General features: G+C 47.2%; 11 protein-coding genes across 11 annotated transcripts; 5 read left to right on the plus strand and 6 right to left on the minus strand.

The window, feature by feature from the left end:
• Nucleotides 1-2,915: 2,915 nt before the first annotated feature.
• N7506_007825 (uncharacterized protein) lies at nt 2,916-3,989 on the plus strand (the record flags this gene model as incomplete). Its single annotated transcript, XM_056957118.1, has 2 exons — nt 2,916-3,727; nt 3,782-3,989. The coding sequence occupies 2 exons, from the start codon at nt 2,916-2,918 to the stop codon at nt 3,987-3,989; spliced, it is 1,020 nt and encodes a 339-aa protein (XP_056811452.1).
• Nucleotides 3,990-5,720: 1,731 nt separating this feature from the next.
• N7506_007826 (DUF3176 domain-containing protein) lies at nt 5,721-6,953 on the plus strand (the record flags this gene model as incomplete). The annotated part of the gene is made up of 1 exon (XM_056957119.1): nt 5,721-6,953. The coding sequence occupies one exon, from the start codon at nt 5,721-5,723 to the stop codon at nt 6,951-6,953; it is 1,233 nt and encodes a 410-aa protein (XP_056811453.1).
• A 120-nt stretch (nt 6,954-7,073) lies between these two features.
• On the plus strand, nt 7,074-7,628 carry N7506_007827 (uncharacterized protein; the record flags this gene model as incomplete). The annotated part of the gene is made up of 1 exon (XM_056957120.1): nt 7,074-7,628. The coding sequence occupies one exon, from the start codon at nt 7,074-7,076 to the stop codon at nt 7,626-7,628; it is 555 nt and encodes a 184-aa protein (XP_056811454.1).
• A 1,155-nt stretch (nt 7,629-8,783) lies between these two features.
• N7506_007828 (phosphotransferase family protein) lies at nt 8,784-9,790 on the plus strand (the record flags this gene model as incomplete). The annotated part of the gene is made up of 4 exons (XM_056957121.1): nt 8,784-9,222; nt 9,283-9,443; nt 9,510-9,670; nt 9,721-9,790. The coding sequence occupies 4 exons, from the start codon at nt 8,784-8,786 to the stop codon at nt 9,788-9,790; spliced, it is 831 nt and encodes a 276-aa protein (XP_056811455.1).
• Nucleotides 9,791-10,864: 1,074 nt separating this feature from the next.
• Nucleotides 10,865-11,629, minus strand: N7506_007829 (3'-5' exonuclease; the record flags this gene model as incomplete). The annotated part of the gene is made up of 1 exon (XM_056957122.1): nt 10,865-11,629. One exon carries the CDS (start codon nt 11,627-11,629, stop codon nt 10,865-10,867), a length of 765 nt encoding a protein of 254 aa, XP_056811456.1.
• A 2,967-nt stretch (nt 11,630-14,596) lies between these two features.
• Nucleotides 14,597-15,106, minus strand: N7506_007830 (uncharacterized protein; the record flags this gene model as incomplete). The annotated part of the gene is made up of 2 exons (XM_056957123.1): nt 14,597-14,782; nt 14,843-15,106. The coding sequence occupies 2 exons, from the start codon at nt 15,104-15,106 to the stop codon at nt 14,597-14,599; spliced, it is 450 nt and encodes a 149-aa protein (XP_056811457.1).
• Nucleotides 15,107-16,900: 1,794 nt separating this feature from the next.
• On the minus strand, nt 16,901-18,790 carry N7506_007831 (DUF4238 domain-containing protein; the record flags this gene model as incomplete). Its single annotated transcript, XM_056957124.1, has 5 exons — nt 16,901-16,968; nt 17,040-17,318; nt 17,374-17,697; nt 17,814-17,947; nt 18,012-18,790. Coding segments are annotated over 3 exons (915 nt in total). The 3' UTR covers nt 16,901-16,968; nt 17,040-17,318; nt 17,374-17,695.
• Nucleotides 18,791-19,667: 877 nt separating this feature from the next.
• N7506_007832 (sterol homeostasis protein ARV1) lies at nt 19,668-21,103 on the plus strand (the record flags this gene model as incomplete). Its single annotated transcript, XM_056957125.1, has 3 exons — nt 19,668-19,856; nt 19,902-19,955; nt 20,012-21,103. The coding sequence occupies 3 exons, from the start codon at nt 19,668-19,670 to the stop codon at nt 21,101-21,103; spliced, it is 1,335 nt and encodes a 444-aa protein (XP_056811459.1).
• Nucleotides 21,104-21,694: 591 nt separating this feature from the next.
• N7506_007833 (uncharacterized protein) lies at nt 21,695-22,255 on the minus strand (the record flags this gene model as incomplete). The annotated part of the gene is made up of 4 exons (XM_056957126.1): nt 21,695-21,774; nt 21,857-21,909; nt 21,998-22,081; nt 22,245-22,255. The coding sequence occupies 4 exons, from the start codon at nt 22,253-22,255 to the stop codon at nt 21,695-21,697; spliced, it is 228 nt and encodes a 75-aa protein (XP_056811460.1).
• A 680-nt stretch (nt 22,256-22,935) lies between these two features.
• On the minus strand, nt 22,936-24,186 carry N7506_007834 (BAR domain-containing protein; the record flags this gene model as incomplete). The annotated part of the gene is made up of 5 exons (XM_056957127.1): nt 22,936-22,968; nt 23,026-23,157; nt 23,250-23,811; nt 23,894-24,049; nt 24,152-24,186. 5 exons carry the CDS (start codon nt 24,184-24,186, stop codon nt 22,936-22,938), a joined length of 918 nt encoding a protein of 305 aa, XP_056811461.1.
• A 352-nt stretch (nt 24,187-24,538) lies between these two features.
• N7506_007835 (uncharacterized protein) lies at nt 24,539-26,030 on the minus strand (the record flags this gene model as incomplete). Its single annotated transcript, XM_056957128.1, has 4 exons — nt 24,539-24,585; nt 24,643-25,143; nt 25,219-25,315; nt 25,368-26,030. 4 exons carry the CDS (start codon nt 26,028-26,030, stop codon nt 24,539-24,541), a joined length of 1,308 nt encoding a protein of 435 aa, XP_056811462.1.
• Between the last annotated feature and the right edge of the window lie 332 nt (nt 26,031-26,362).

Below are 26,362 nucleotides of genomic sequence, written 5' to 3' on the forward strand. Positions count from 1 at the left end.
AGCTTCCCGTATCACGGTTTCATGTGATTGTCGAGGGCCGAGATCAAGGATGGAGTCACCCTCAATATTTTGGGCACCTTCCAGATGGTTCCTTCACAAGCAATTCAACCTTTGCACTTGGGATTTTACGCAACGATCAAATTGTGCTGCAGAGAGAATGGGCTCGAAACAAGCAACGGACCACGACTTTGCATATATTCGACTGTACGTGGTACTCGAACTCGTCTCTTAATTCACAATCTGTTGAATTTGGAGGGCGGAGGCCAGTTGGGTTAGACGATCAGGGCGATTTTGTGCGCGCGCTGACAGTGGGAGACAGAGTAGTGATATTGGCTTTGACTGACGGAGAGGGCTGGATGAACATTGTGAAGTCTGCGTCTATTGAGATTTTCTTTGAGGACTGACCACGCGGTCATCTACGGGCTGTCTCCATGCCTAGGGAGTTATGTTGAGATGGGTGGCACTTTTGTATATCTTATGCATCCTTCAAATCATCTTTTTGTTATTTTCATCATATTAAAAAGACCTCGGGGCTTTTAAACCCTTGCCCAGGTGTTAGCTCCGGTGGCTTCCAACGTTTTTATTTCCCGGATTCCACCACAAGAAGCACTGGTACCTGGTTTTATCACATCACTGAGTTGAGAAGCAAGACACAATGTATTGAAAGCTATAGTAGACGGGGGAGGAAGAAGAGCGAAGGAAGACAGGGAAACATTGAAGATGAGCTATCATAAGATCTCTAAAAAACACCCCAGTAGATCAGCTACAAAACTGATCAGAACCCTGGTCCCTCTATAATATACATAGAGAAACCATTTTGCAATACTAATTCATATTATCCTTTGTCATTATATGCGTAACTCAGATTGGGGGAAGCGACTTACATCGAACTTTGCCGAAATAGCTTTGACGTCGTCCTCCAAAACAAGTTTTGTATAAGTCTCATCATCTTCCCAGTCACCTATCCAACTTGTGACGGACCTGTCGTTCCATATTGGGCGTAAGGCACGGATTCCACAGTTACCAGTGGTTATTATGAATCCTCGCAGATGTCGGCCATTGAAGTTGATTGTCACTTGGCTTCCCGGTAGCCTATGCCCAAGTGTCAAATTCGGAATTTTTCCATCGGCACTGATCAGATCGAATCCGATGATGTGAGATCTTTTTCCTGTTGTCGTCGTGCCTTCATTCAAGATGAACACATCCAGACCTGCAATGGGACCTTGTAACAAAATTGTTTGCGATATGGGAATTGGAAGACATGAGCATTCAGTGTGCATTCTCGTGATCTCTGAGCGCCTCGTCAAGATTCTATCACATAAAATCTCTGCTTTGGCCTCTTTCCAGACGGACTCGGCAAGCAAGTCCTTTTCAGCCTCATTTTGGCACCTTGGAGCTTGTTTCATCGAGTATCTATCCCTTATCCATACAAATCTTTCTCCACTGTCGACGTAATTGCCAGAGGTGGAGATACGGCTGTTCGATTGTCGCTGTACAATGGTACATCGATCGCCAGTTGTTGTGCTTATAAGGTTCGTCCAATAGACGAATCAAGAACCCACGGTCTCCGTTTACATAAAATCTCGTCCTCAAAAATGATTGCAGCGAAAAAACAGGTGCCATGGCGCCGGATACAAGTCGAAGGTCAAGGAAATCGGCAGTAGAAAGGTAAGCCGCGATCTCAAGTCTTATCTCCAAGGGAAGCAGGCTGAAGCAGTCAGTCTCCCGAATTTTATTGTTGTTCCGGATCTTGTTTGAACGCTGAATCTCCGAAAGCTTTTTAGTAGCATCTCCAACGCCTTGAATCACGGGTCTTAAGAGTGGATGCTGGAGGCCTAACCGCCTCAAATCATAATCATTGGAATTGTTGACTGATCTTGAGACAGGCTTTCTCCTGCAGACTTCAAAAAGCCTGTCTAGGTTGACTTCATCGTTTGAAAATTGCCTAAGCAACAGAGATCAGCAGCAAGAATGGATTAATAAAGCTCTGGGTGGCTTGCTGGCGGCCAATTTCAACCAATGCCGGAGTCCCACAGCTACCTTACCGATCCCATGCGTGTTTCCTTGATCAATTATCTCTGGTGCGCCTCCAAAGATGTCTGACAGTTTCGCTCCTTCGGGGGTCAAGTAAACTATAAGCGTTGAGAACATTGAAGAATGTTTTGCCAGCCTAATCGATCATAGACTCACTAGCGTGATAAAATGCCATCCAAGGATAATAGTCCTGGGAATACTTGTTGGAAATTTCCCATTCACAAGATATGCATTGCCAGGGTACACTGCGGCATGATATACCTTCGTCGCTTGCGAAGACTGACTCAAGCGGGTCTCCTTTCATCGTGCGGCCGATTAAATGAACATAGAGATTATGTACCTAAGAAAAATGAGAAAACACAAGCTAGGACAGGAGAGGGACAAAAGGGTGGAGGCGTCATTGCGATGTAAAGAGCGATGTCAAGATTACAATGTACAAATACGTGGAACTACCTAACTATCAAGGTGGTTTGAACTCTATTTTCTCTTCTTTTGGTTAGCACATATTTCTTCACAAGAATGTATGATCAAGATATTGCAACGTCTTGCCCGCTCCTCAATGCTGTTATATTCTAGCTTAGACCTCTTCATACTCCACAGGACTCATACATTTCGTCGGGTCAGGTGATAGCTCTCCAGATTTTGAGAGTTACTCATGCCAATGTTTTTCCAAGGTTGTAATGTTCCTTCATGTTGGGAATGCGGGTGTCAGGTGACCTGGTTTGCCAGGGCTGATCTATCTCTCTCTCTCTCTCTCTCTCTCTCTTTCTCTCTTTCTCTCTCTCTCTTCTCTTCTCTTCTCATTTTCTCCCCGTCTGTGTCTTGCTTTACATTTACATTTTACTGTTTCATAGCGGTTCTTGCTTTTCTCCCAGTAGACTATGCGGCCCTCTGATATTGCTACCGCGGATGAACAATGGCTGATCGACATATGCCATAAGGCGGAAAACGAGGGCGGGATGATCGGGGGTGAAATGTACGGCGACAAAGTCATCAAGATTTCCGACCACATCGCAGTGAAGTACGGTGGTGTTCAAGCATCTGAAGCAACAACACAAGAATTTGCATTCAACCGTGTGGATCGCAACATCGTCCACGTGCCAGAGGTCTATAGATTTATTGAGCCTAAACCATCGACAAACCCACACGGATACCTCTTTATGGAGTATGTTGAAGGACGGAATCTGAACGATCTTGATTTGGAAATACACCAGGATATCCCCTCCCGTGTTGCAAAGATTCTTGCGCATTTAGGACAAATAACAGGTTCAGCTCCAACCCCAGGTCCAATTAGCGGTGGGGAACCCCAGGGCTACCTATTCGGCGATGACGGCGCGAAGACGATTTTCAGCGCAGTCGAGGACTTGAATGTATATATGAACAAGAGGCTACAGTATCGCAATGATTCCATCGACTTGATAACCCATCCCTTGGTGCTATGCCACGGTGACATCTGTCGGAGAAATCTGATCTTGGAGGGAGATGGCTCTCTTTGTCTCGTTGACTGGGGATACTCTGGGTTATACCCTCGCTTTTTTGAGCTCGCCACAATCTCATGCGTGCTTCCATATGATGCGACTTTTGAGAAGTCAGTCATATGTGAATTTGAGAAGCTATTTGGTCTGACCGAGCACGAAAAGCGAGACATGAAGCTCACTCTTTGTGTCCGCGGAGCAAATCTAAGATGGTCATTGTAAGAAACAATCCGTCATGGTTCTTCCTCGGTAAGGAATACTAACAGCAGCAGTAATGAGTCCGAGCCGATTGAAGCCGAGAAGTCAAGTGACGAATTCTTTAAAGAGCTTCTCGCCAGGAGCGAAAGACATCGCAAGGAACGCGAAGCTGCTGGAATACCCGAATTTAGCATGCCTAACTTACACTCTGACAATGTTAAGTCTGAGACCGAATCTCACACAGCAGAGCCATGTGATTTGAGTGAGGAAGACATGAAATGATAATGATATGATCAATTTCCCGATCTAGTTAATTCTATGCACAACGTAGAAAGCATCCGATGGAACGAGAATTCATTCAAATTTCAATGGCTATTAAGAACTACCTTTTTATGTAGTAGGGTTTCAAAGGTATTTATTTGACCTCAGATACTTCGACCTTCGACCCGCTCTTCAAAACTGCTCAGGTGCCTCCCAGAAACCTCTACACCACCCTCGGTCTAGCCATCTTAGAGTATAAAGTGAATTGTAGAATATGATATCCAAAAATCATTGAAAAACATAGTAACAAAGAAATCCAAAAAATATCCCAGTTTCCAAGCCTCCAAAGTTATTGCATTACGGTCGGCCAGGGTGGGCCGGCCCGCGGGGGAGGGGGGATTAACCCCACTGGGGCACCGGCTCCGGGGCCGCAGGTCCCTTCCCCTATTGCGGAGTATGGATGTACAAATAACGGAAGACATATAAAAAGAAAAGGTCGGTCAGGTTAAAAGGTCGGTTACATAGTACTAGATGCTCAATACTTATGAAACTTCGTTGGATGTACTCCGTACTCCCGATGTCCATCCAAAAAAGTAGTAACCTTGTGTTGGGTGGTCACGTGACCCGGTTGTTGTCAGGGCATAGATAGCTCGCTCTCTCTCTCTTCTCTTCTTCCTTTTCCCCGTCCTCTTTTTGCCTAGCTAGAATCGACTACTACTACGCATCCGCTTCATCGTAGATCGATTGCTCGCTATCACCTTGGAACTATACATTCGCCATCGCCGAATCGCTTTTTTTGTGTAAAGATTCTACGTACTTTCACCGCAGCCCTGGAGTCAACAAATCAAAACTTATAAACCAACTAGTATTTGCGATCATTAACCCTTTCAAAGAGCAAAAGCGGCGGTATCAAAAGTATACACAGGTGTACTCGGTACATTTTCTCAAGGTTGAGAGTAAATTGAAAGATGGCCAGCTTTTTCTGCCTGATGAAATTCTTGTTTGCTTGGCAAAGATACAATGCAGCTGACTTGGCAGCTGCAATATCTCGTATTGAATTATGGAGTACGGAGTACAAAGTGAACTCAGAGTCACTGTCTGTAGAGCCCAAGAACCCCTGTATCTTCTCGTAACTCATCACATGTACGGAGTACTTGTTTGCTTAATGAGCTGCCCACTCATGTCGAAGCATCTTTGCTTTTTTTTCTCTTGGCTCCTGTATCTTTACGAACATGTTTGCTCCACCACTGATTGGGGCACATTGGGCTGCGCCTGAGCGCCTCGTGAGGCTGCTTGGACCTTGGCTAAAAGGCTCAGTAAATTCTTTTTGTATGATGCTCATGGGAATCATTTACCTATAATCTGTTACACCTCTGAGCTGCCATATTTGCTACAAAAAACCACAGTTTCAAAGATCAATGATAGCTCCTTTTTTTACAAGGAGTGATTTCCCAAACCCCGTGGCCCCGGCTGTCCTTTTTAGTACTGCGGAGTACGTAGTACTTGTATACTCTCTGAAAGTAGGTGTTCATGCATGTCAGCCTCGCACCTGGGTTACCGTCGGTCTTTAAGCCGAACTTGGATAAGACACCGGAGTCCTGCATTTTGCTCGCTGTCCTGTAAATAGATCAATTCCATTAACTAGATATCAAAGTGGCACGCGCAGGCTCTTGCCTACCTGCTATCAATTTTTACTGCGTATGCAGCCACCCATTTTTGCAATTTGAACATTCTTGCCATATTCTTTCAATCATGACAGAAGTTATTCCTCTCAATAGCCACGATGGCAGCGAAAGCAACGATCACGATTCTACTCCCTTGAGACACAAGGAAGAGCCCACCGACTTCGAAAAGCCCCCTCGTAGATCTATCTGGATGGACTCGTGGCTTCTCGAGTCGATCGCATTGGCATTCAGCGTGGCCTGTTTTATCGCTATTTTCGTCGTTTTGTATGTACACGATGGCAAACTGCGGCCTGAATTTGGTCACGGTATCAATCTTAATACGATCATCTCAATACTGGCAACAGGATGCAAATCAGCGCTAGTCTTTGCGGTGGGGGAAGCAATTGGACAATTGAAATGGCTATGGTTTCAAAATCCCATGGAAAGCCAAAGCCAACTTGTCAGCATACAGAGATTTGATGCTGCAAGTAGGGGCCCTCTTGGCTCAATCATGATTCTTTTCCATCATCGCGCCTGTTCTCTTGTATCAATCGGCGCTGGTGTCATTGTTCTCTTGCTGTCATTTGATCCATTTGTGCAGCTGGTTCTATCATATCCTGTTCGCCTAACTGATGATTCAAGTGCAGCATCTGGAGCAACTGCACCGCAGCTCCGTGGATACATTACCTCAAACTATGACACGGATGATATAGGCATTGCTTATACTGAAGGGTTTTACTCTCAAAACCAGGACTTCGAAGTCACTCCTTTCTGCTCGTCTGGTAATTGTGCCTGGGATGTATTCTCATCAGTCGGCATTTGCAGCCGATGTTCCAATATGACCACAACCGCCAAACTGAATTGCGAATCTGCGTCGACAAACGCTATCCATAAAAACTGCAATATCTCGTTGCCAGGGGGCTTCGTCTATAATTTTGACTTCGTTCAGAACAAAACCGACACCCTCATTGTGGACTTCGACAAAGACACAAATGACAAGATCACGGTCGACATGGTGACCTTCCCGAGTCCAATACTTTGGCAGCCATTCTCCTTCAACGCATCGTGGATCTCTCAGATATCGAGTGATGCGGTGGACCGTCAACCGCCCGAGTTCCCCAACGCTACACTAGCTGGTGTGAAGAGCCCACAGTTGGCAACAGTGTATATCGAACTTGGGCTAAGTGACAGTTCCATCCCACCGAATGTGTCTGCTATAGACAGATTGTTCATCAGAAATGTTACTGCTTGCAGCCTCTCCACATGTCTACGTGACTATGAGGTACTTGTGGATAATGGATTACCCTCGATCAACACCTAGAACATCGATTTTGGCACAATCTATGAAGACACAATCCCCGGCGGACTGTGCTGGACGCCTGGCCCACCTGACGACTTGGGTTTTCGAGAGGAAAGAGATTTCGCCTTTTGTGAGCCTACAATGCGCCAGTTGGTGAATGCTAAATCCTATTTCCCATCTACGCAGCCCACACAATATGATTGGAACTACATCGAGGGAGAGACCGGGCTTGGGAAATATGGTATTAGCAGCGGCGTTAGCCAACACCAAGAGCAACTGAATCGCAACGGCTTCGAAAAAGCTATGGCCAACATGGCTGCTTCCCTGACAAAATACGGTCTTGAGAGGACAAATCAGAGTGTCAATGGAGCTCCGTGCGTTACAAAGGTCTTTGTAAACGTTCGATGGCCGTGGTTGATCCTCCCGGGGTTTTTAGTTGTTGCTGGATGCATCTTCCTTGTGACAACCATTGCCGTCAGCAGAAGGAATCATGCTCCTCTTTGGAAATCATCCGCCTTGGTACCCTATTACCATGGCCTTGAGGGGGTTGATGATGATGATGATGATCATAATGAGTACCTGGCTTCCAGTTCCATGGAGAAAAAGGCGGAGATAGAAGATGTTCGATTGCAGCGTTCCACGACCAATGGGAGACTCATGATGCTACGATGGCAAGATGGCCTCGGGTCTCAATAATGAGTATTCAGGACGAACAACTTAGGCGTCAAGTACTGGTGATACTGTCACGGTATCGCGTAGCTACTTATCAGATAAAGAGAGCAGACATGTGCGGCCAAGTAGTGTATTGTGGGACGTGGAGATGAATAAGTAGAGAGAGAGAGAGAGAGAGAGAGCGCGCGCTCTCAATCTACCCTGCAGGGAGCCTGAAAAGCCTGGCACCCACCTAAGCCCCTCCCTGAAAATCTGCAGATTATTTCTCTCCCACTAAAACTCTCTCATTCTCATCGTTCAAAAATTGAAAGACCTTTCATCTTTATCATGGAATATCGGGAGCTCCAGTCAGTACGACAGTAGAATCTCCATACGTTGTCAGAAGTTACGACGCCGCGTCCGACTCGTCGACCCTTGTTCATGATCATGAGCCCTTCGAGACCTTCCAAGCACGAGTCCTAAAACTATGCGAAACTTCGTTAGCTCCTGCTCATGGCACAACCTCCATTGAGCGAATGCAAGGAGGAGGGTTTAATCGAATTATTGGCGTGACCGTAACCAGCAGCAATGCCGGGGAACACGATACCGTCAAACAAATCCCTTTCCTACGTCCTCCTTCTTCTACCATCCTCTGCTATCCTTCAAAAAAATAGTTATAGCTTTAAAGATATAGTTTATCTAAAACTTCTTTTAGAAAGAAGACTTATATAAGAGAACATAATAAGGTTCAAGAAGAAGCTCTTGAGATACCGTACCCCGAGGGCCCCCCAAGAGTAAACATAACTCCGCGGGAGGAGACATGACCCCCGGGAGTAGGCATGGCCCCGGGAGTAGGCATGGCCCCGGGAGTAAGCATGGCCCCGGGAGTGGTGCAGGAAGAGGCATGCAATTGGGAAGGGGCTCATATTACAATCCGTCGTATAGGGTGGTGTATTGGGCGATAAAGATGTCTAAATTGAGTCATATTTCTGTGTGATCATGTCTGATCACGAATAAACTACCCGGCCCGCTATAAGCCTGCGTAACGGTACTAGGTAGAGCCACATCATATTAATCACCATATGTTTTATTCAAAGCAAAATCTAAAAGCATCACTTCAATTGTCTTGCCTCACTCGCAACCCAAGTCAATAACGGATATTTCAATCCAGGCAAAAACTTGAAAACCCCACCCGTGTCCATGCAGATGGAGGTTTTTCCAGAGCCCAGCTTCTTCAAGGAGAGCCGAGCCCCTGATCTTCCTACGCCAGCAGAAGTCAGGGCTATAAACAGGGCGTCGGGCAATATATGCGCTACAAACTTCAATCGCCCTCCCCCTGTTATGATCCCGTCCCTATGTTTGGTGGTCAAGTACGGAGCCGATGTTACCATTGTCGAGCCTTCGTCTCAAATGATAGCACGCGAAAAATTAATAGGCAAAGTACCCATGCCTGAGGCCTTCGGCTGGACTGAGGATGGAGGTCAGAGGTTTATTTATGTGTCACTGATCGAGGGTGAGACCTTGCAGGAGAGATGGTGTGATATGAACGATGATGACAGACGAACCGTATGTTTGGAACTCAAGCACATGGTGAAGGCATGGAGGGCTCTTAAGCAAGACAAGCACGACTTTTACATTGGTAAGTGAGCTCCGTCATACATTAGGTATACAAGCAACCATAACATGGTTTATATTTTAGGTAATTTCGGGAAGCAACCGCTAAAAGAAGTCTTTCTCGAATCCCATCCAGAACTCGCTGGGCCATTTCAAGGTGCCAACGCCGTTCAACGGTTTCAAGACACCTGTGGAATTGAAATCAATGTCGAAGCGTCCATCACGTTTACCCACAACGATCTTGTCGTACCTAACATAATACTGTAGTCGGGGCCGAATCCAAAAGTAACAGCGATCATCGACTGGGGCCAGGCTGGGTGGTATCCTGCGTACTGGGAATATTGCAAGGCGCGACGAGTAAGAGTTGATCCAGAATACTTTGATGATGCTGTTCAAGAGGAGTGGTACACAAAGTATCTGCCAACGATCCTCGATCCAGAAGATGACGAGACATACTACTACCCCTGGCTTTGGTTCGTGTTGTCGAAAGGCATATAATCGCTTGGCCAATCCACAACAATAGTCTAATCAGCTTCTTGTCTGTGTCTATCAACCATGATATCCCCTTCGTTGTCCCAAAACGCAGTTTGTAGCCATCCGGTAAATGGCTGCCAACACCAAAGGTTAAAAGATCGGCGGTGTGAGTCTTGCGCCTCCGATAACGGGCTGGGTGACGCAAGCGCCGGCGACTTCTATGGACCGTCCAGTTGACACCCGAGGCGATGAGTCTATAGGCCGGTGTCGCGGACTAGGGGAAAGGGCAGTCTACCACGCACGAGAACGACCAAGTGTGGTAAGCCCTCAGGTTCAGAATGCGCTTAAGTGCTCATTTATTCATAGCCATCCGATATGCTATAATCGGCCATGACGGTGGAATAGCCATGATACGGCGTGATCTGACAACGAAAAGTCGTGGTGTTTTCACCTAGCCATTGTGTTAATTTGGAAGTAACCTAGTGGGCACTAGCCCGACCCTTAGGAAGATCTGATAAGTTATAGAGAGTTGGTATAATCTGTCTACAGATTTCTGGTAGTGCTTCAATGAATTATAAAAACCTAAGCTATGCATTAGACCTTGCCCTTAGATCATCCTTGAAATCGAAACCCCTTACATTCAGTTAACAAATCACAGTAAAGTCATGCCAAAGATTTGCTCGGTAGACTTGGAAGAGAAAAGTTTATTGTCATTCGCTAACTGACTGCATCGGCGGTGCTTGTTGATCCTCCGTAAGAGGAACTTTACAGGATAGACCCGCGAAACATGGAACACAAATTGAATGCAAGTGCTTTTGACATTGTATTCACAATTAAGGTTGACGATTCGAGTCTAGGTAGACATTTTGCATCTGGGACAATCTCGCTACGATTTTTTTCTCCCGCGCAATGGAGTTTGATTGATAGTAACTTTTGCTTGGTTGCCGGAAGAAGAGAAAATGCCAGTTAAATAGCGAAATGGAAAGATTAGGTAAGCGGGACATTCAAAAATACCCCATTTGCAGGAGAAAAAATCGCGGTATGATTTGAGGATCTAGGCCAAAAATGAGTTTAAACAGTAATAATAAATGGTGGTTGCAGAGACGATCGATAACTTAGATAAAATCGGCTCAGAATAGGGTACAGAAGTCAAAACGCTGAATATATAATGAAATCCACGATTTTTTTCCACGTCAGTCGGACCAAGCATCATATCCTTCGGGCCATCCCAACTCATCTGCGAGTTCTGACAATATAATATCGTCGGAATTATGTGATTCACGGCTTTGGAAAGTCTTTCTGGCAGGCAATTTGCTGTTGGGTCTGCTTTTGCCAAGTTTTGTTCGGTTTTGTGGGAGCTTGGGCTTTTCCTGGAGTCGTTTTTTTTCCGCCCATACTTTAAGTTCTTCCGGGTTTTTGATGCACCAGATGAGGACATCGCGTGCTGCAAATGCATCTTCCAAAGCATCATGCCCACAGTTGCTATTTTGAATAGTCAAATTCAAGAGGTCCTTCGCAATTGTTTTTAGTCCCCACATGCGGGGCAATGGCTTCGTTGATATGATGGAGGGGTAGACAGTCTCGGCAGTTAGAATTGCAGAGTCAACGACTTTTGAGTGACAAATGCCTAGCACTTCGAGATCATAGTTGAGAGAATGACCAACTAACACAGTTGAATTATCAATGAACTCCAACAATTTATCACGCGCCTCCCGCCAGCTTCCGAATGCCGCACCAGAGGCAACGGCGCTGGTCATAATGGACTGTGTCAAGCCACTGAATTCATGCCTCCAGTCAATCACGTCCTCGTCTGGATGAACATAGCGACTTATTAGCACTTCACCAGTTAAAAAGTTGATGGCACTGAGAAAAGCGAGTGTTTGGCGACCGTTTCGTACTTCAACCATTTCACAGTCAATGGCGATAGCAGAAATATTTCTCGTGGTCTGTAGCCTCATGTTGGATGTCTCTCTAAAGTTATAGGTTTTAATGGACCCTTTGCGTGGGTACTTTTTGTTTCGTATGGATCCGGGGCCTATGATATATCCTTCTGTCTGAAGACGATTCCACGAATGGCACCTTGACCGTAGATATCGCAGGATGAGATCTTGCTCCAGAGGAGGTAAAACCGTGGGATAGATCGTGGTTGCAGATATAGGGCTTGGAGCAACTTGCGGCACAATAAATTAACCCTTGGTTTAGTCAGTGGGTGAATTCGAAGATCGTTACCTAGTAAAGGACACTTCTCGACGCTTGTAAATGGGACAGAAGCCAGTAGACCATGTGGAAATTGAATTCCAGGAATTTCCGACACCTGTTGAGAGAATTTGAATGACTCTTCAGAGGCACTATTGTGGACAACTTTTGACCACACAACTGGTGTCACCACTGCACTTGATGATGGTGCACTTGTTGGTGGTATCTGGTGATTATCGCTTGGTGTGCCCGGTGAAGTAGACTTGTTGTACTTTTGGTAATGCTGTATAATCCCTAACTCATCTTGAAATGTTCTTTGGCAAACAGGACACCGAAGAGAGTGACCCTTCTTTATAAAATGATTTCTGACACCCAGCAGACTCCGAAAGTTGTTTCTCTCACAACCTGGACAAGAGAACTGAGTCGAAACAGTTTTAATCATGTTCATAAACTCGAGGCTGATGGGAATTCAGACTTTTAAATGACGAACATGCGTGGGGGCCGCTTGAAGAGCAGATGTAGGAAGGTTTCACGCCCTTTATCTATCTGCCTAAAAGTAAGACTGGTGCTAAAGGCATACACGTGGTCAAAATCATGCATGATGTGGTGGAAAACTATTGGCAGGCGCAGGGGTTTTCGAACGACCATACGCTGCTTCATTATGCCGGGGTGCGAGGCCACACGATTGGATTATTTACTTTTGCTCTGCGTGGAGAGAACATAGTGCTAGCAACTTCAGCAATCGAAATCCACCCTGCTAACCTAATCAAATTTCATTTTACCAGGTGGGTAACTGTAAATGCCGAGACTCAATATTTCAGATGGCACATTAATTTCAATGATCGGTGAATTAGGGAAACATAGCTTTCTCTTGGGGCCGTGGACGTGCATCCAGGTGAGTCGTGTCTACCAGTCGTCACATAAATTACCAAGGAAGATGATTTTTGATGTGGCATTAACTTGAAAGTTGTTGCCAAGTGTAGATGTGGCCCGGCACCATTGGCTGATTGGTGTGTCAGATTTTCAACCTTGTAAAGTTGACTCGCCCCGCGCCCAGTGCTAATTATGGTGTTGCATACGTAGAAGCCAGCCTTCATCCAGTGGTGATGAGATACATGCATTCAGAAGTAACGGTTGGACGACATTTTAGGAAGTGTTGTCAGCTAAGGAAGTGTTGTCAGCTAGGGAAATCCCGACAAAAGATAGTTAAACGTTGATAAACTAGGGACAAGGGAATCTGCGGAAGAACTACCTGTAGACACATACATATGCACGCGGGGCTGATGCCTGAGCTGCACAAATTACTCTGATATTAGAGAAAGCCCAGGGACCAAAGATTTAGGATGACCTCATCAAATAACTTGACTCTGGGAAGTCAAATGCTTACACCCCCTGCCCCCTCCTCTCATTTGGCTGTGGTCCTTGTAGAGATACCCTTCTCAAGTTTTCGAATATACTGAAGAGCTCCGGTGAGCCGAGAACCCTTCTACATGGCAAGATATCTTCTACTAGCACACTTCTGATAAGTCACATGACATATCAACATGGGCCCCTTTCAACGATGGTCATACCGTTGCTTTTTGGAAAGGATTGCTGGTGGCTTGACATAAAGCCTGAACCGTGTCGGTTGTCAATCATCCAAACCCGACCTCTCCATACATCTCAAGCTTAATAGAGGCCAGAAAAAGAAAAATACAACCGATCTAGTCCCCGTTAGTGACTGTCTTATAGAACCTTTCCATCGTGCTTTTGTTAAGTATTATACATATTAATATCATATCAGTTCTAGTATCTACGGCTATTAAGAAACCAGAGGCCCCAGAGCTACCGTGTAGCTCTATCAAGAGGCATCATTTGCATTGTAGTCAATATATTACATTATTCCCAGGCTACGGATTCGTGTAGCAACCTTGGTCTCTTTGAGACAAAAGTCCTCTCGTAAAAAAAGCACAGCTGCAAATTATCTGGATCTATTCTGAACTGCTATACTAGTGGCATAATTTGTGAAGTTGTTATAGCTGACTATTTTCGTGGATCAAAACTAGAGTACATCTCGCACTACATGCCCATACACACCCTTCTCCCCTGCACACGTGCCTACGTATAGACATCAGATAAATAGTTGACTATCTTTAAGAGTACCGCGATAGAAATCTTCACAGATTTTTTTCCCTCCTAACCAGAAGAGACCATTGTACCTTTTGCATTTGTGGAGAAGATCATAAGGTACAAGGAGCTGTATATTGTAGCTCGCTTTATCGAAGAGGCTAGACAGAGAGGGGAGAAGAAAGCCAAAGCGGCTGAGCAGCAAAGCAATGAACCATACCTAATGATACCCTTTCCTTCTTGAATGATATGTGGATTAGTCAGGTCATTCAGAACACTTCTATAATCAACAGGGACCCCCGGACAAATCCGTTTATTGATCTTAATTATATTGAGATTTCTTGACTCTAGGTATCACAAACTAGACCCAAGTAAGCCTTCTGTTCCTTTGTTACTGTGAGGCTGGTAAAGCTTAGAGAATGAAGGTCCAAAAAAACGATGAGATTCATGATGTAGAAGGAAGAAGAGGAACTATAGAGCTATAGAAGTAAGCAAGCTTTAATAACTAGAAGCAAACATGTGGAAGCTCATGGAACCAAGCTCATAGAAGCAAGCAAAAATGCATGTGATAACGAGCAAGCATCACAGTTACCCTAAGTTCATAGGTCACGCAGTCTCGCCAGCTAAAAGATCTCCCGAAGCAAGGCCTTGAGAAACCCATCCTTCTTGGCAGCCGATTTTGGGAATATCTTTCCAGTCTCAATCGTGTACTTCCTGAGTGCCTTTTGACTAGCAAAATTTTTGACTTCCTTTCCTGTGCGACGGGAGTCGACCAAGTCGACCAGATTCACGTGTACCTTTGCAAGGGCCTGGCAAATTCAGCATGAGAAGAGACTAGAGCAAGAGAGCCTTTGGAGTATGAATCCTACTTTGCGACATTGTTTGATACTTCGAATTGGATTTTGAATGTTCAATTCAACACATAGCGCCTGCCAATTCTCCAATTTTGTCGCATCGGTGCCAAAGTGAATCGCAAATTCGGATTCCAGGAAATTCGAAAGTTCACTTCGGTATTTCCTTGAACCTCTCTTCCAATTCATTTCACGTGATAGACGGTTGAATTCATCTATTGCAGGTGTTTCGGTTTGCACTTCGAAGTCAGAGTAACGAGAAAAGTAATTTGTGGTCTCCATGTCGAGGTTGCCTACTGTAAAATGTGTAGGCACAATAGGGGAAGAGAAAAGTGTACAGCACCAGCGTAACAAAATAGAATGAGAATAGCAAAATCACAGTTCACTGCTCCAAGTTATCAAGCGATAATCGTCTGTATTTATCATATTCTGGGAAACAGGTAGACTTTGCCCCCGGGTTACGCCTCGCTATTCATAGCTCGTGCCTGTGGGCCGACCTAACAAGGGTCTACAGCGAGCTAATACAGCCACAAGTATCGAAGGTATCGATAGTTACAGTGAGCTCTGAAATATTTATAGGCTAATCAGTCTATGAGTCGGCAAACGCGATCATCGTGAAAGAAGATGCAACCAGCGGCTCTCGATGTGTATGAGCTTCAGTTCAATACTAGGACTTGATCTATTGAGCGAGTTTTGGGCTTTTCGTGACAGGGCAAAAAGGACAACCTTGCCACTTTGCGAACCTCCATAGGATTCAAGGTTCAAGGCTTGTTTTTCAACACACTTTGCTGCCTGACTGCCTCACTTGGAACCGGCAGAAAGTTCTGGATTCATGTAGCACTGTTACCATGGCCTTGATAAATATGGTGGCTACGTTCAAGCAAGACGAGATAATCGATGTCAATCTTTCCATACAGGTGCACCGATATCTGCTTTGAGTGGGGGCTCACCCGCCCTCAAGTCCAAACTTGGGGTTATTCGGTTTTATCCAAGTCGGTAAGCAGGTGAAATCAGCTTTGAGGGCATGGGCTTTGAGGTAGCAACAGGACTTATTAGACCTTCATGGCCTCTCAACAAGATCTTCCTATATCTAAAAATGATATATTAGTTTGAAGGATGAAAATGGGGCATCATTTTGAGGGCTTTACGGAGGATACAGATCATGCTAAACCTGTTAAACCTCTATGAGGTGTTCTAGATCGAGATTATACTCCGTGCATTGAGCTCGAGCCTCCATGAGACTTCGTCCTGTTCAGAAGAATACTGCGACTAGGCGCAGCTGCGTTTCTGCCTTGTCCCCACAGTGGTGTATCCGTGGCGCCGCGCCGCAATTTAAGCGCCCAAGATTTTTCAGAGCAAATGAAAATCGAGAAAAGGGAATGAGGGAATCCTTTCTCAAATGATAACGCATCACAACATGCTGCGCAACTGAAATGCTGTGGTAAATACAAGATCTGCGAAAGTTATTACCCCTCGCAATCTATCGTTTGTACAAAGTACTATGTGTATCGGATGGACTAGTTCGCAAGTTAATGGCCTTGACGAGTAGCAAAAAGATAGCCTCTCCAAGCAACATGATTCAACAGATATTTACCCATTTTTTTAAAATAGGTTGTGAAACATAGCGGATTAGGGAGACCACGCATGAGACCTAGGAAAAGTCCCCAGAAACGACTTCTTCGATAATAGCTAACTTCTTTAAAGTCCTATGTAGCACTTTGAAACCTCAATAAAAGGCTCCTGCAGGCTTTCCGAACTTGCATTCTGTGCTAAGTCCCCATTATCGAGGTCAGGCAGCCGGGAATCTGATGAGAGCCCTACCTTCCAAGGTTAGTGTCGTGTGCCTGGTGATTTTAGTCCCCAAATCAGTGATCTGGCATGATCTTGGACAGTCATTCAACGCTTGGAAAGCCATTATGAGGGTTTTTAGAATAAAATTACGTTGCATTTATCTCCTAAGTCATGTATGTGGTGCGAAATCCATGGATACTTTGCTATAATATTTTTGCTCAACCAAATTGAATCTTAGGCAGTCAAACCATTTCATGAAACAATCCATTTCATTCACCAATCAAGCTACACTATAGCTCTGTAGTACATGGCTTTCACGAGATTCGTTCGCTGGCTAGGGAATAACGCTATGTCTAATTCATGATTAGTTCGGGCCTTGCACACTATTTTGAAATGAAAGTTAGTTGGGCAAACCAACACTCACATCTGGGAAAATCATCTTCTGGGCCCTCGAGTTCAAAATCAAGAATCTGCTTGGTGAAGTCTTGATCATCAAACTTGTTCATGTTTCGTGAGATTTTCAGATACAGCCATAACCTTTCAGGGGGAAATTCCATGAAAAATCCACGTAAGTTACTGCGAACCTCAAATTTTGCTTCATTAGAGAGGCTTGAAGTTTTCAAAGCCCGGTCAAGTTTAGTCCTCAACATCATCATGAGACCGGCTTGGTGGGTATCGCTCCAAAAAGCTCTTTCGCTTGCTTCTGTAGCTCAAGATGTCAGCACATATATATTTGTAACAGATTATGTCTGACTCACCTGCATTCATCAGCGAATAGGCTCGGGGAAGCATTTCCGTATGCTTCTCAGGTAGAAGTTTAGAGGCAACTGTGTACGCCACAAATGAGGACATGTGCATGCGTGGAGGTGACGAAACACCGCAAAGCGCATTCATTCTGCAACTAACAGAACTTCCAAGATCACGGGCGATTTTCTCAAGCGCTATCAAGTATAGATGACGGATGTGACGTGGATCAAGAACAGCTTTCATGCCAGTCGTCTCCGATTTGAAAAATTGTTCTAAGCTTGATTTCAGCGATCCTTGAGAGTGATAGATGATTGATGAGGTGGTATGGGCTTCTTCTAGAAATATATTGTTTATGGTTGTCGTATGGTGGCGCGAGAGTTTGAAACATTGAAACAGAAATTTATCAGTCTCACGAAAGCAGGTTGGTGAAGTAATCTCCGATGCCGTATACATAGGGCGACATGGTCGAACGGGAAGATCGTGTAGTATTGATCCTGCTTTTTCTGGATTGAGATGTTGAGATTGAACTGCCGCCGCAAGTCGATTTCGCGTCTCCCTGAGCCAATCTTGCGATTGACCTTCTGACTGAAGAAGATGACTTCGTGAAATAATGATGAGCCGTGGAGATATCGGGGCAAAATTGTGGTACTCGGTATAAAAGTTGGCATCGGTCTTTTGGGTAATCACGTTATATCTCGTTGTTGACGGGCCTTCAAAAATGGAGTACGCATTTTGAGTCAGCAGAAATTCATCCCCTGGATTGGTCGGTTCACAGAACGCTATGAAACTCCAAGTTAGATGTATTTGCATCATCGCAGCATCTTCAGGGTAGATTTGCGCTTTGAGGGTGTCAATCCAGTCCCTCGCGGGGTCCATATCAAGATCCAAGAATCGACGCAGGTTATCAAACCACACGTCACGCGGTCTCGTAAACCCCTTTGACTGCATATAACTTGACAATCTTTTTCGGTCATCCGCCTCGTATTGGTCAATCTGATTATGGTTGTATCGGTCAAACATTCCCGAGTTTCGATATTTCATTAGAAAAAGAAACTTCCGGAGCCTGTCAAGCTCAATGCGGTCCATTTCAAGGTCCAGGCCTTGAGAGAACAGGTTGCATGCACGACGGATGATCTCGCTCGTCTGAGACTCAAGACGTGAAAGCTTCTTCTCGAGATGATAAGGATCTTCTTCGAAACCAGTATCACGATATAAGTCCACGAGGGAAAATTCGGATGAGACAGGTCGCTGACCGAGGCCGCATCTTTCAAGATCAATCTTGTTCACAAGAAAATCACGGCCACGACGTTTATTTATCTTCGTCGTACCAGCTTCCGCAGCTGGCCTTGCTGGTGGTTGATTCTCCGGTACAAAGTTTCTTAAGATAAAACGTGGGATAAAGTGATGGTTCTGCTTTAATGGCTTCATCTTGGTGGTAGATTGGGTTCTTTCCCTTCTTCTGGATTGATGCAATGGGAATGGCGTTTCTTCTATATATGGTCAAACTATGAGAATATTGGTCCGACATGTCAGCCTTATGTATCTTGATCGAATTTTGCTCAGTTCAGAGTCCACATCTTCGGGCGGTTATTGACTGGACCAAGTGTGTTGCGCAGGACCGCCACCAACAAGTAGCGCCCATCCAACACGAAAAAGAGACAAGATAAGGCGTCATTGTAGAAGCAAATCCCTGCATTTACCAATCGATAACCCCACTTCATGAATTATACACACAGCCCTGTATCATAAGCTGGTACGAGTAGAGATGTTGGTTGGGCCGAGCGCGTGATGACAAGGAATGTGGAGCCCACTGGTCCGGATCAATAGCAAAAATGTCTCATCTGCCAAATTTCAGCAGGGCGATGAAATAAAAAGGAAAGGATGCTGGTTGAAGGGGGAGCTAACGAGGGACTTCATACACAGCGCACGCACGGGTACGCACAGGGACTATTGACGCAAAACCGAAAAGGCTGTAATTCAACTAAACGAACTCTTCACCGCAGCTGTCCGATATGGTGTAGTGGCTAACATCGTCGTCTCTCACACGACAGCCGGGGGTTCGATTCCCCCTATCGGAGTAAATTTTTTGAATTTTTTGCCATCCATTGTCGCGAGGTCCCGAAGTCTCCATAGAGAGTGGGGACCGATCAATGGAAATGGTCAAGTGTGACGAACATGGAATTAAGGTACGGACTATGTATGATCCGGTATTGAGAAATATAACGGCATATTTGATGCGGGCCTCACCGCCTTTGGTAATTCCAGGAGACCTGAGACCTAGACTTGGAATGGTTCACACGACACGATGCCTATCTGCATCGAGTGTTCCTATCCAGTTTCTCATCTATACAGTGCCTATAGCCGTGCCGATGATCGGTCCCAGGGTAAAGGGGTCCGGCTGACCCAATGTCCGCGGTGCCAACGGTTTGCCGACAAGTATGTTGAGTACGACTTTGTTGTACTCTTCATTGATCTAGTGCTTATCAAACCTCAGGTGAGCTTCACTCACTCTTGAAAGAAGGCTAGCTAATCGAAGAAGGTGTACCGACACCTTCTCTTCAATCGACTTGGGCGAGACGATAATCAATTCGATGTGAGTCTTCTATCTAAACCCGTGGGTCAATACATTAACTGATAAGCTGCTGTCAGCGCTCAATTATCCGCCTGGGAGTTCTGCTCCTTCTCTTCGATGTCTATCTGACTTGGGCGCGTATTGAGAAAGACCCATCGCTTGCGACAACGTTCCTATCGCGCGCTCCAATCATCGTCCAATATCTGTTCTTCTTGAGCCTGAACGCCGCCGCGACGCTAGCGCACCACCTCACCGTTCGCCTGCTGGCCTCGATCCTGGTCCCGAAGTCTTGCCGCTACAATAGGCCAGATACCAGCAATAATGCCAATCCCAGCACACTCCACACAGGAGACGGGCCTCCGCACCCGTCAGGTCCATCTACACCAACAATGCGACCATCGCCTTCTGCAACGCCTCTGACCGCGCAGTCGCAGAATCCCACCAATCCTCCTACAAGTCCACTCAAGCCAAATCCGACCCCGGCCCCGTATCCAGAGGTGGCATCCGTGCCAGATCCGTCTCCCACGCCGCAAGCTACCGCAATGGCACCGCCTCGACCTGCGCCGCCTCTTCGCCGAACATCCACTGCTCCACTGCAAAATATCCAGTCACTGCCCCCTCCAACTGCGGCAAGTCCCGCGGCAATCAGCACCGCTTTGCTAGTGAGCAGCTGCGCCAAACTATTCCCTATCCTCCTAGTGATATGGGGTGCCGACGGTAGCGGTAGCCTCTCCGATAATCCCGCTCACCGTCTGCCGGGATCGCAAGTCAGAACTCCAAGGCAGCCGGCCACGATGCCGAGCGCAGTCCACGAGACTCTTTTTGCAACAGTACGCAGTACACCCGCTCTTTCTTCGGCTGCTACCATTTCTTCCCGCATTTCAGAGACAGTCCATTCTGCGTCGTCTCAAGATTCATGGCTTTCGGCTACGGCTTCGTTGCTTTGGAACTCCGGGCCAACCAGTTACTTAACTGGTCTTTTTGATCTGCTTGCTTCCCTTCTTTCGCTTGGTGTGGTTGACACGCATCTTGTACTGCTAAGCAATATCGTGGCATTGTACATACTTTTGGGATGCGGATATGTACGTGCTGTAGTTATTGCGGTCGCCGGCCAGGTCGCTCGTTGGGCGGTCCAAAAGGTGATTTTGGGCGCTGTTGGCGTCGGCTGATACCTTTTGCGGTCAAGAAAGTACATGTATATCTAATGTATAGTAGTAATAATTTACATCCATTGATCCAAATGAACGGCTATGTCTGGGCTCTAGTGATATTCAACATCCGCCGACATTCCGAGGTCGCGACCTATATATACACGGTGTGCACGTCAGCCCTGGAGGCCGCGAGGCTGTCTTCCAACGTTCAGGGCTCACACCCGGACAGTAAACAGAGAAAGGGAGATACCTAGGTACCTATTCAACCTTGGAACCCCGAAACCTCCAGGGCTTGAAACGAAAAATAACAATCGATAAAACGCTACCAAATTTGGATCAAATACCCTAAGAAACAGCTATACAAAACATCAAGAGCCTGTTAATCAGACCTCGGCCTGGGATGAGTCAATCCTGACAATGCAAACAAATATCAGACGCTCCGAGCTTGAACTGTAATAGCGAAATGACTCCACGCAGTGCTCTACATGGTGACTCTGGTTTTTCTCAACACAGAGTGCCAAAGGTGGCAATAATGTCCCCGAGCCAAGAATTCGCGCAATGCCAACCGACCGAGCCGGAGCAAGACTAAGCAAACATAAAAAGACGAGGCTATTGAGGCACGCGATCAGGTCGGATGTCTGAACGCTTTGGCGCGATGAGGGGGTGTAATTGTGAGAGGAAGACGATGGCTGTATACGATGGCGCTTGTTAGCGACTGCCTGGAAATATACTGCGTCACGGAGACCGATTGATCGGAGGAAAAATACATACCCCACATCAAGTAACAGGAGACGATAGCAAGGATCATGGTACTGCGGAACAGCCTGGGAGATGGAGTGTCAGAATTTCTAGTTCTTCGAGCCCAAAGCTGTCGCTAGCTGTTTGGCGTTTAGGATCTGGAGATGGACTCACGTTTGATTCTCACCCTTGGGGCTCAGGAACCATGCCGCAGTTGAAAGTGCGACAATGATTATGAGGCCAACAAGCAAGCTCCATCTGCATGGTTGAATGTCAGCGACTGCACTATTGCTTCCATGAAGTTCAAGTCCTTGGATAGCTGGAGTGGCATCAACGTATATTGTCGTATCCACTTGATTGTCATGTGGATTTGAGCAATAGAGCATTATTATTCTCAGGCCTCCAGGACGATGTGACATACCCGTTTGCCATTTTGTCTTTATCGTGTTATGATCCTCGGTATCTGAGAGAGGAGTGCAGAGTACGGAGTCGAGGGGGCGTCCTTGGGCGCGGTATGCGATGTCGCGGCTGGGCGGGCAGAATATGAATCAATTTCCGAGGGGTTGGGCGTTTGTTCAAGAGACAAAGGTCGGCGCAAATCGTCCCAGAAGACCAGATGCTTTGGCGGCGCGGATGGACAGGTTGCCGACGATTCGACTAAGCGTGATGCGGTTGAGATCGGGTGGATGGCGAAGTCGAGACTCAATGTAAGACAGATTTGGCGTTCGTGATAGACCTTTGCGATTCGTGTCCCCGGTGTTCTAGATGACAGTCAAACTGGTGAGTTGAGCATCTGATGTCGGAGCTCCAGGAGCTAGCGGGCCGTTGACGCCTGAGGCCAGTTGAGGTGGGCGGTGGGTCGATGTCCGCAAATGACATCTTTACAACTTTTCATATCTTTGGAGCTGGCTACACTCTACATTTGTTTCTAAAGATGTCTTGGCTAACTTGATTCGGTTTCCAAGTCCAAAGATTCGAATCCAATCATCCGTGGAAGTTAACAGCAGAAGCAAAAGGGCTTAGATACAGCAGACAAGGCCGTGGCTTGAACTAACAGACAACGTCAAAACCAGGCAGAGACAAAAAAAAAAACATGGCGTCAGAGAAAGCACTTAGGCACCCTCACGGATCTTGCGGTAACTAGCCTATTGAGGAGATGGTTAGATATTACAAAGCGAGGCCAGGTGTCAATAAGGGCTTACCTCCTGCTCGACCTGCAGCGCATCGACGGTCGGGGCAAGCTCGCTGAGAATTTCATATGACTTCTTGTGGAATTCAAGTTGAGCAGCGATCAGATCTGCCAGGTTGCGCAGGGGTTCGGGGGTATCAAGGACCTGATGCAAGCGGTGTTAGTTCGGAGACTCATGCCAGATAGCGACCCAAAGTAGAACAATAGGATCAGAGCATAGGGGAAATTGAAACATACGTTCTTCATTACGCTCACGGCCTCCTCGGTCTGACCAACAAACTCGTCCTCTGCCTGCTCAATCTCCGCGCGGGCGTCCTCGCTCAGGTTGTCCAGATCACCGTGGGCGCCGGCCTTCTTGCTAGCCTTCACGGAGTCCAACATCAGACGGGCATTCTCGACATTCTTGCGCGCCTTAGCGGCGAACATGAGGTTGGTGTTGAGGGTGGTGTTCCAGCCGGCCAGGAAGCGGGACTGGATCTGAGCATCCTGAGCGAGACGGGCCTCGCCGACCTTCTCCTCGGCCAGAGCATACTTCTCCAACGCATTGGCGAGAGGGTCCTCACCCTCAGTGCTCTGCGCAAGGGTCTGCGAGCCGGCGAGGGAAGCGCGGGCGATGGCATGGTTGAAGGTCTTGGGCTGCGGCTTCGCGGAAGGAGGAGCAGTCAAGGCGGCTTGTGCCTCAGCGGGCGAGCCAGCCTGCGACAAAAGCTGAACCTTCTCGTTGATGGTGCGGCCAAGGTCATTGAAAGACTCGCGGATGTTGGGAGGGTAATCGTAGGCCTCGTTGGAGTATTGCGAGCTGGATGGTGGCGCCGGTTAGCGGCTGCACGGAGCAAGGTCTGACATAGCGCAGAACATAGAGCGGGTTGGAGCACACTCACGTCACTTGCAGGAGCTTCTGGTGGACAAGCTTGAGCGCATCGACGCGCTTCTCGAGCTCGATGTATTCATCGGGGAGTTGGGTCTTGTCTTCGGCTTGTCCAAGCTGTTCCTTGATCATCTGCTGGGTACGCTGCGCAAAAGGCGTGAAGCTCGCACTGTCCGTCAGAAAACCACAAAGCAAGAAGATGTTAGTAAGACCGGTCACGATATGAGATTGGCCCGCGGGATAGGGGATCCGGGTATGACGCTGTACTCACCTGAAGTTCTTTCCGAATGCCTGCACTCGATCCATGATTGGGACTTAGGGAATTTAGTTTGAGTGGAATAGGTGTAGGTAGCGAGTAGAGAGTAATGAAACGAGACTAGGTAACCACATGCACGAGCCCGGGAGGGTCGAGGCTTCGTCCCGCCTTTGCACCGCCTCAGTTGCACCGCCACTTGTTATCTACCAGCCGATCTACATACTGCCCAGGTGGACTTGGGGGTTCCGAAAGAATGTGTATCATTGGCAAATTGTGGGTAAAAAAATACATAAAGAAATCTGGGAAATCTCTGCCTGTAACCGAGCTCAAGTCGTATCATCGTAAAACCATACCATAACGTGAGGGGGAAAACGGGGGAAAGTAGCACAGTATTGAGGTGGCTCAAGTCAGCGTAGCCATCATCGCACGCATAAGACGAGAGCTGGGTTCTACATCAATTGTCAGTATAGTCACCAGGAATAGCAAACTTATTAATGACAACATACCTTTGCGCTCCTGTCGCCGAATCTCTGTAACCTCTTGAGCGTTGCCTCGATTGTCAATCGTATCTGTCTCCCGCTGTCGGGTGATCTCGATTCCACCCTCTCGCTCCAGGCGAAGAAGTCTAGTTTCGTCTTCCAAGCGGCGAATGTACTCAGTCATATCGTGCTCGCTCTCACGCTCACGGGGACGAACAAGCACCATAGATCCCTGACGCACACCATCGGACTCTCGCTCCTGGATGTACTGCACTGGGGACAGTTGGTGATATGCAGGGTCATGAACTGACACCGCTCGCCGACGGGACGCTCGTGGCACCCCCAAAAGCTCATCGTGGGGCTCTACATGGTGGCGGGACCGTGATCGATGGCGAGACGGCGATGCCTCGACGATAAAGGCTCCGCTGCTGCGGGGGGATGGTGCCTCAACCTGCAGGTACTCGGTCGTAACCCGCTCGCGAGGGATTTCTCGCATGGGGGGAGAGCGAGCCCGTCTGATGAACTCGGCTGTGTGTATAAATATTAGAATCATGTGACGACCACGGGTATGGGGAGGAGAATGCGTTTGCAGATGCCACTCACTTTCCACGGGGTGTGGTCGATTAAATTCACGACTCAAGGTTATCACCTCGTCAATCTGGTCCTTAGACAATGCTTTAAGGATGACAATCACATCATCCTAGTCCAAGTCAGCAGCCAATACAAGCATAGCACGAGAACGAGGCACCGACCTCCTCCTTGAATGGATAGCCTAGATCCAAGATCGCGTGGATATGGGCGAGGTGACGAGGTACGCGGGTCTTTCCCTTGCGAGGATAAGGCTTCTCATGATGCCTGTGAGCATTGCTGCTCGAGCGGTGACGGCGATCAACCATCTCACGATCACGGAAATCTCTAAACTCTTCATCACCGTAGTAGTCGGGCTCGGCGATTCTAATATCCTCGTACACTTCACGCTCGCGATATCGGCCGGGAGAGGGGTGATGGCGAGGCGGTGCAGGCACACGGGGAGCGCGGGGAACGCGCTCGCGCTCGAGAGTCTCCATCTTGCGCCGGGGTATGCGGTCGAAAGTGTCTAAGGAGGACTGCCGCCTAATAAGACGTGGAGGTCGAAAGGAGGGGCTTTCGTCACGACGTCGGCGGGGGTCATGCGCCTCAACGGGACCAGCAGGGTATGGGTGGTCGAGGTGGTCATCTTCATATAGCCTCCCTGGAGCTCGTGCAGGAGGGCCATATCGGTCCCCTTCGCGGAAGTGGGAGTCGAAGCGGTCCTCGAAGCGCTCTTCGGCATGGCGGGGTCTTTCGGCCACCGGGGGACCCCGTGCATAGCGATCGTATCGGTCGCGAGAGTCAAGGGTCCCCGTTGAAGAGCGATAATCGTCGTAACGGGACATAGTTGGGGTCACCGGATGGTACAAACAAGAGATGACTTTGAACCGTGGATGACGCCGTGCGGCTGACGTGTGGACCCGAGGAACGGTGCGTCAACCCCTCGTGGTAGTAAACACTCTCCGAAGTAGAAAGGGGAAATTCGAAAGTCAGCCTTAGGAGAATTTAGGGTAAAGATAAAAGAAGAATCAAGAAACCTGAGGAGTTGAGAGGCAAAAGCGCCAGGCAGAAGCCAATGATGACATTTCTCAGCTTGAGGGGGGTACCTCAGCGTCAACCTTGCAAATGTTTGGTCACGGAGTACCTCTTTGTTGGACCCTTTCTTCTATACTTCCCT

This window comes from Penicillium brevicompactum, assembly GCF_028827555.1.
Source record: "Penicillium brevicompactum strain IBT 35665 chromosome Unknown utg000005l_segment0_segment0, whole genome shotgun sequence".
Taxonomy (NCBI): domain Eukaryota; kingdom Fungi; phylum Ascomycota; class Eurotiomycetes; order Eurotiales; family Aspergillaceae; genus Penicillium; species Penicillium brevicompactum.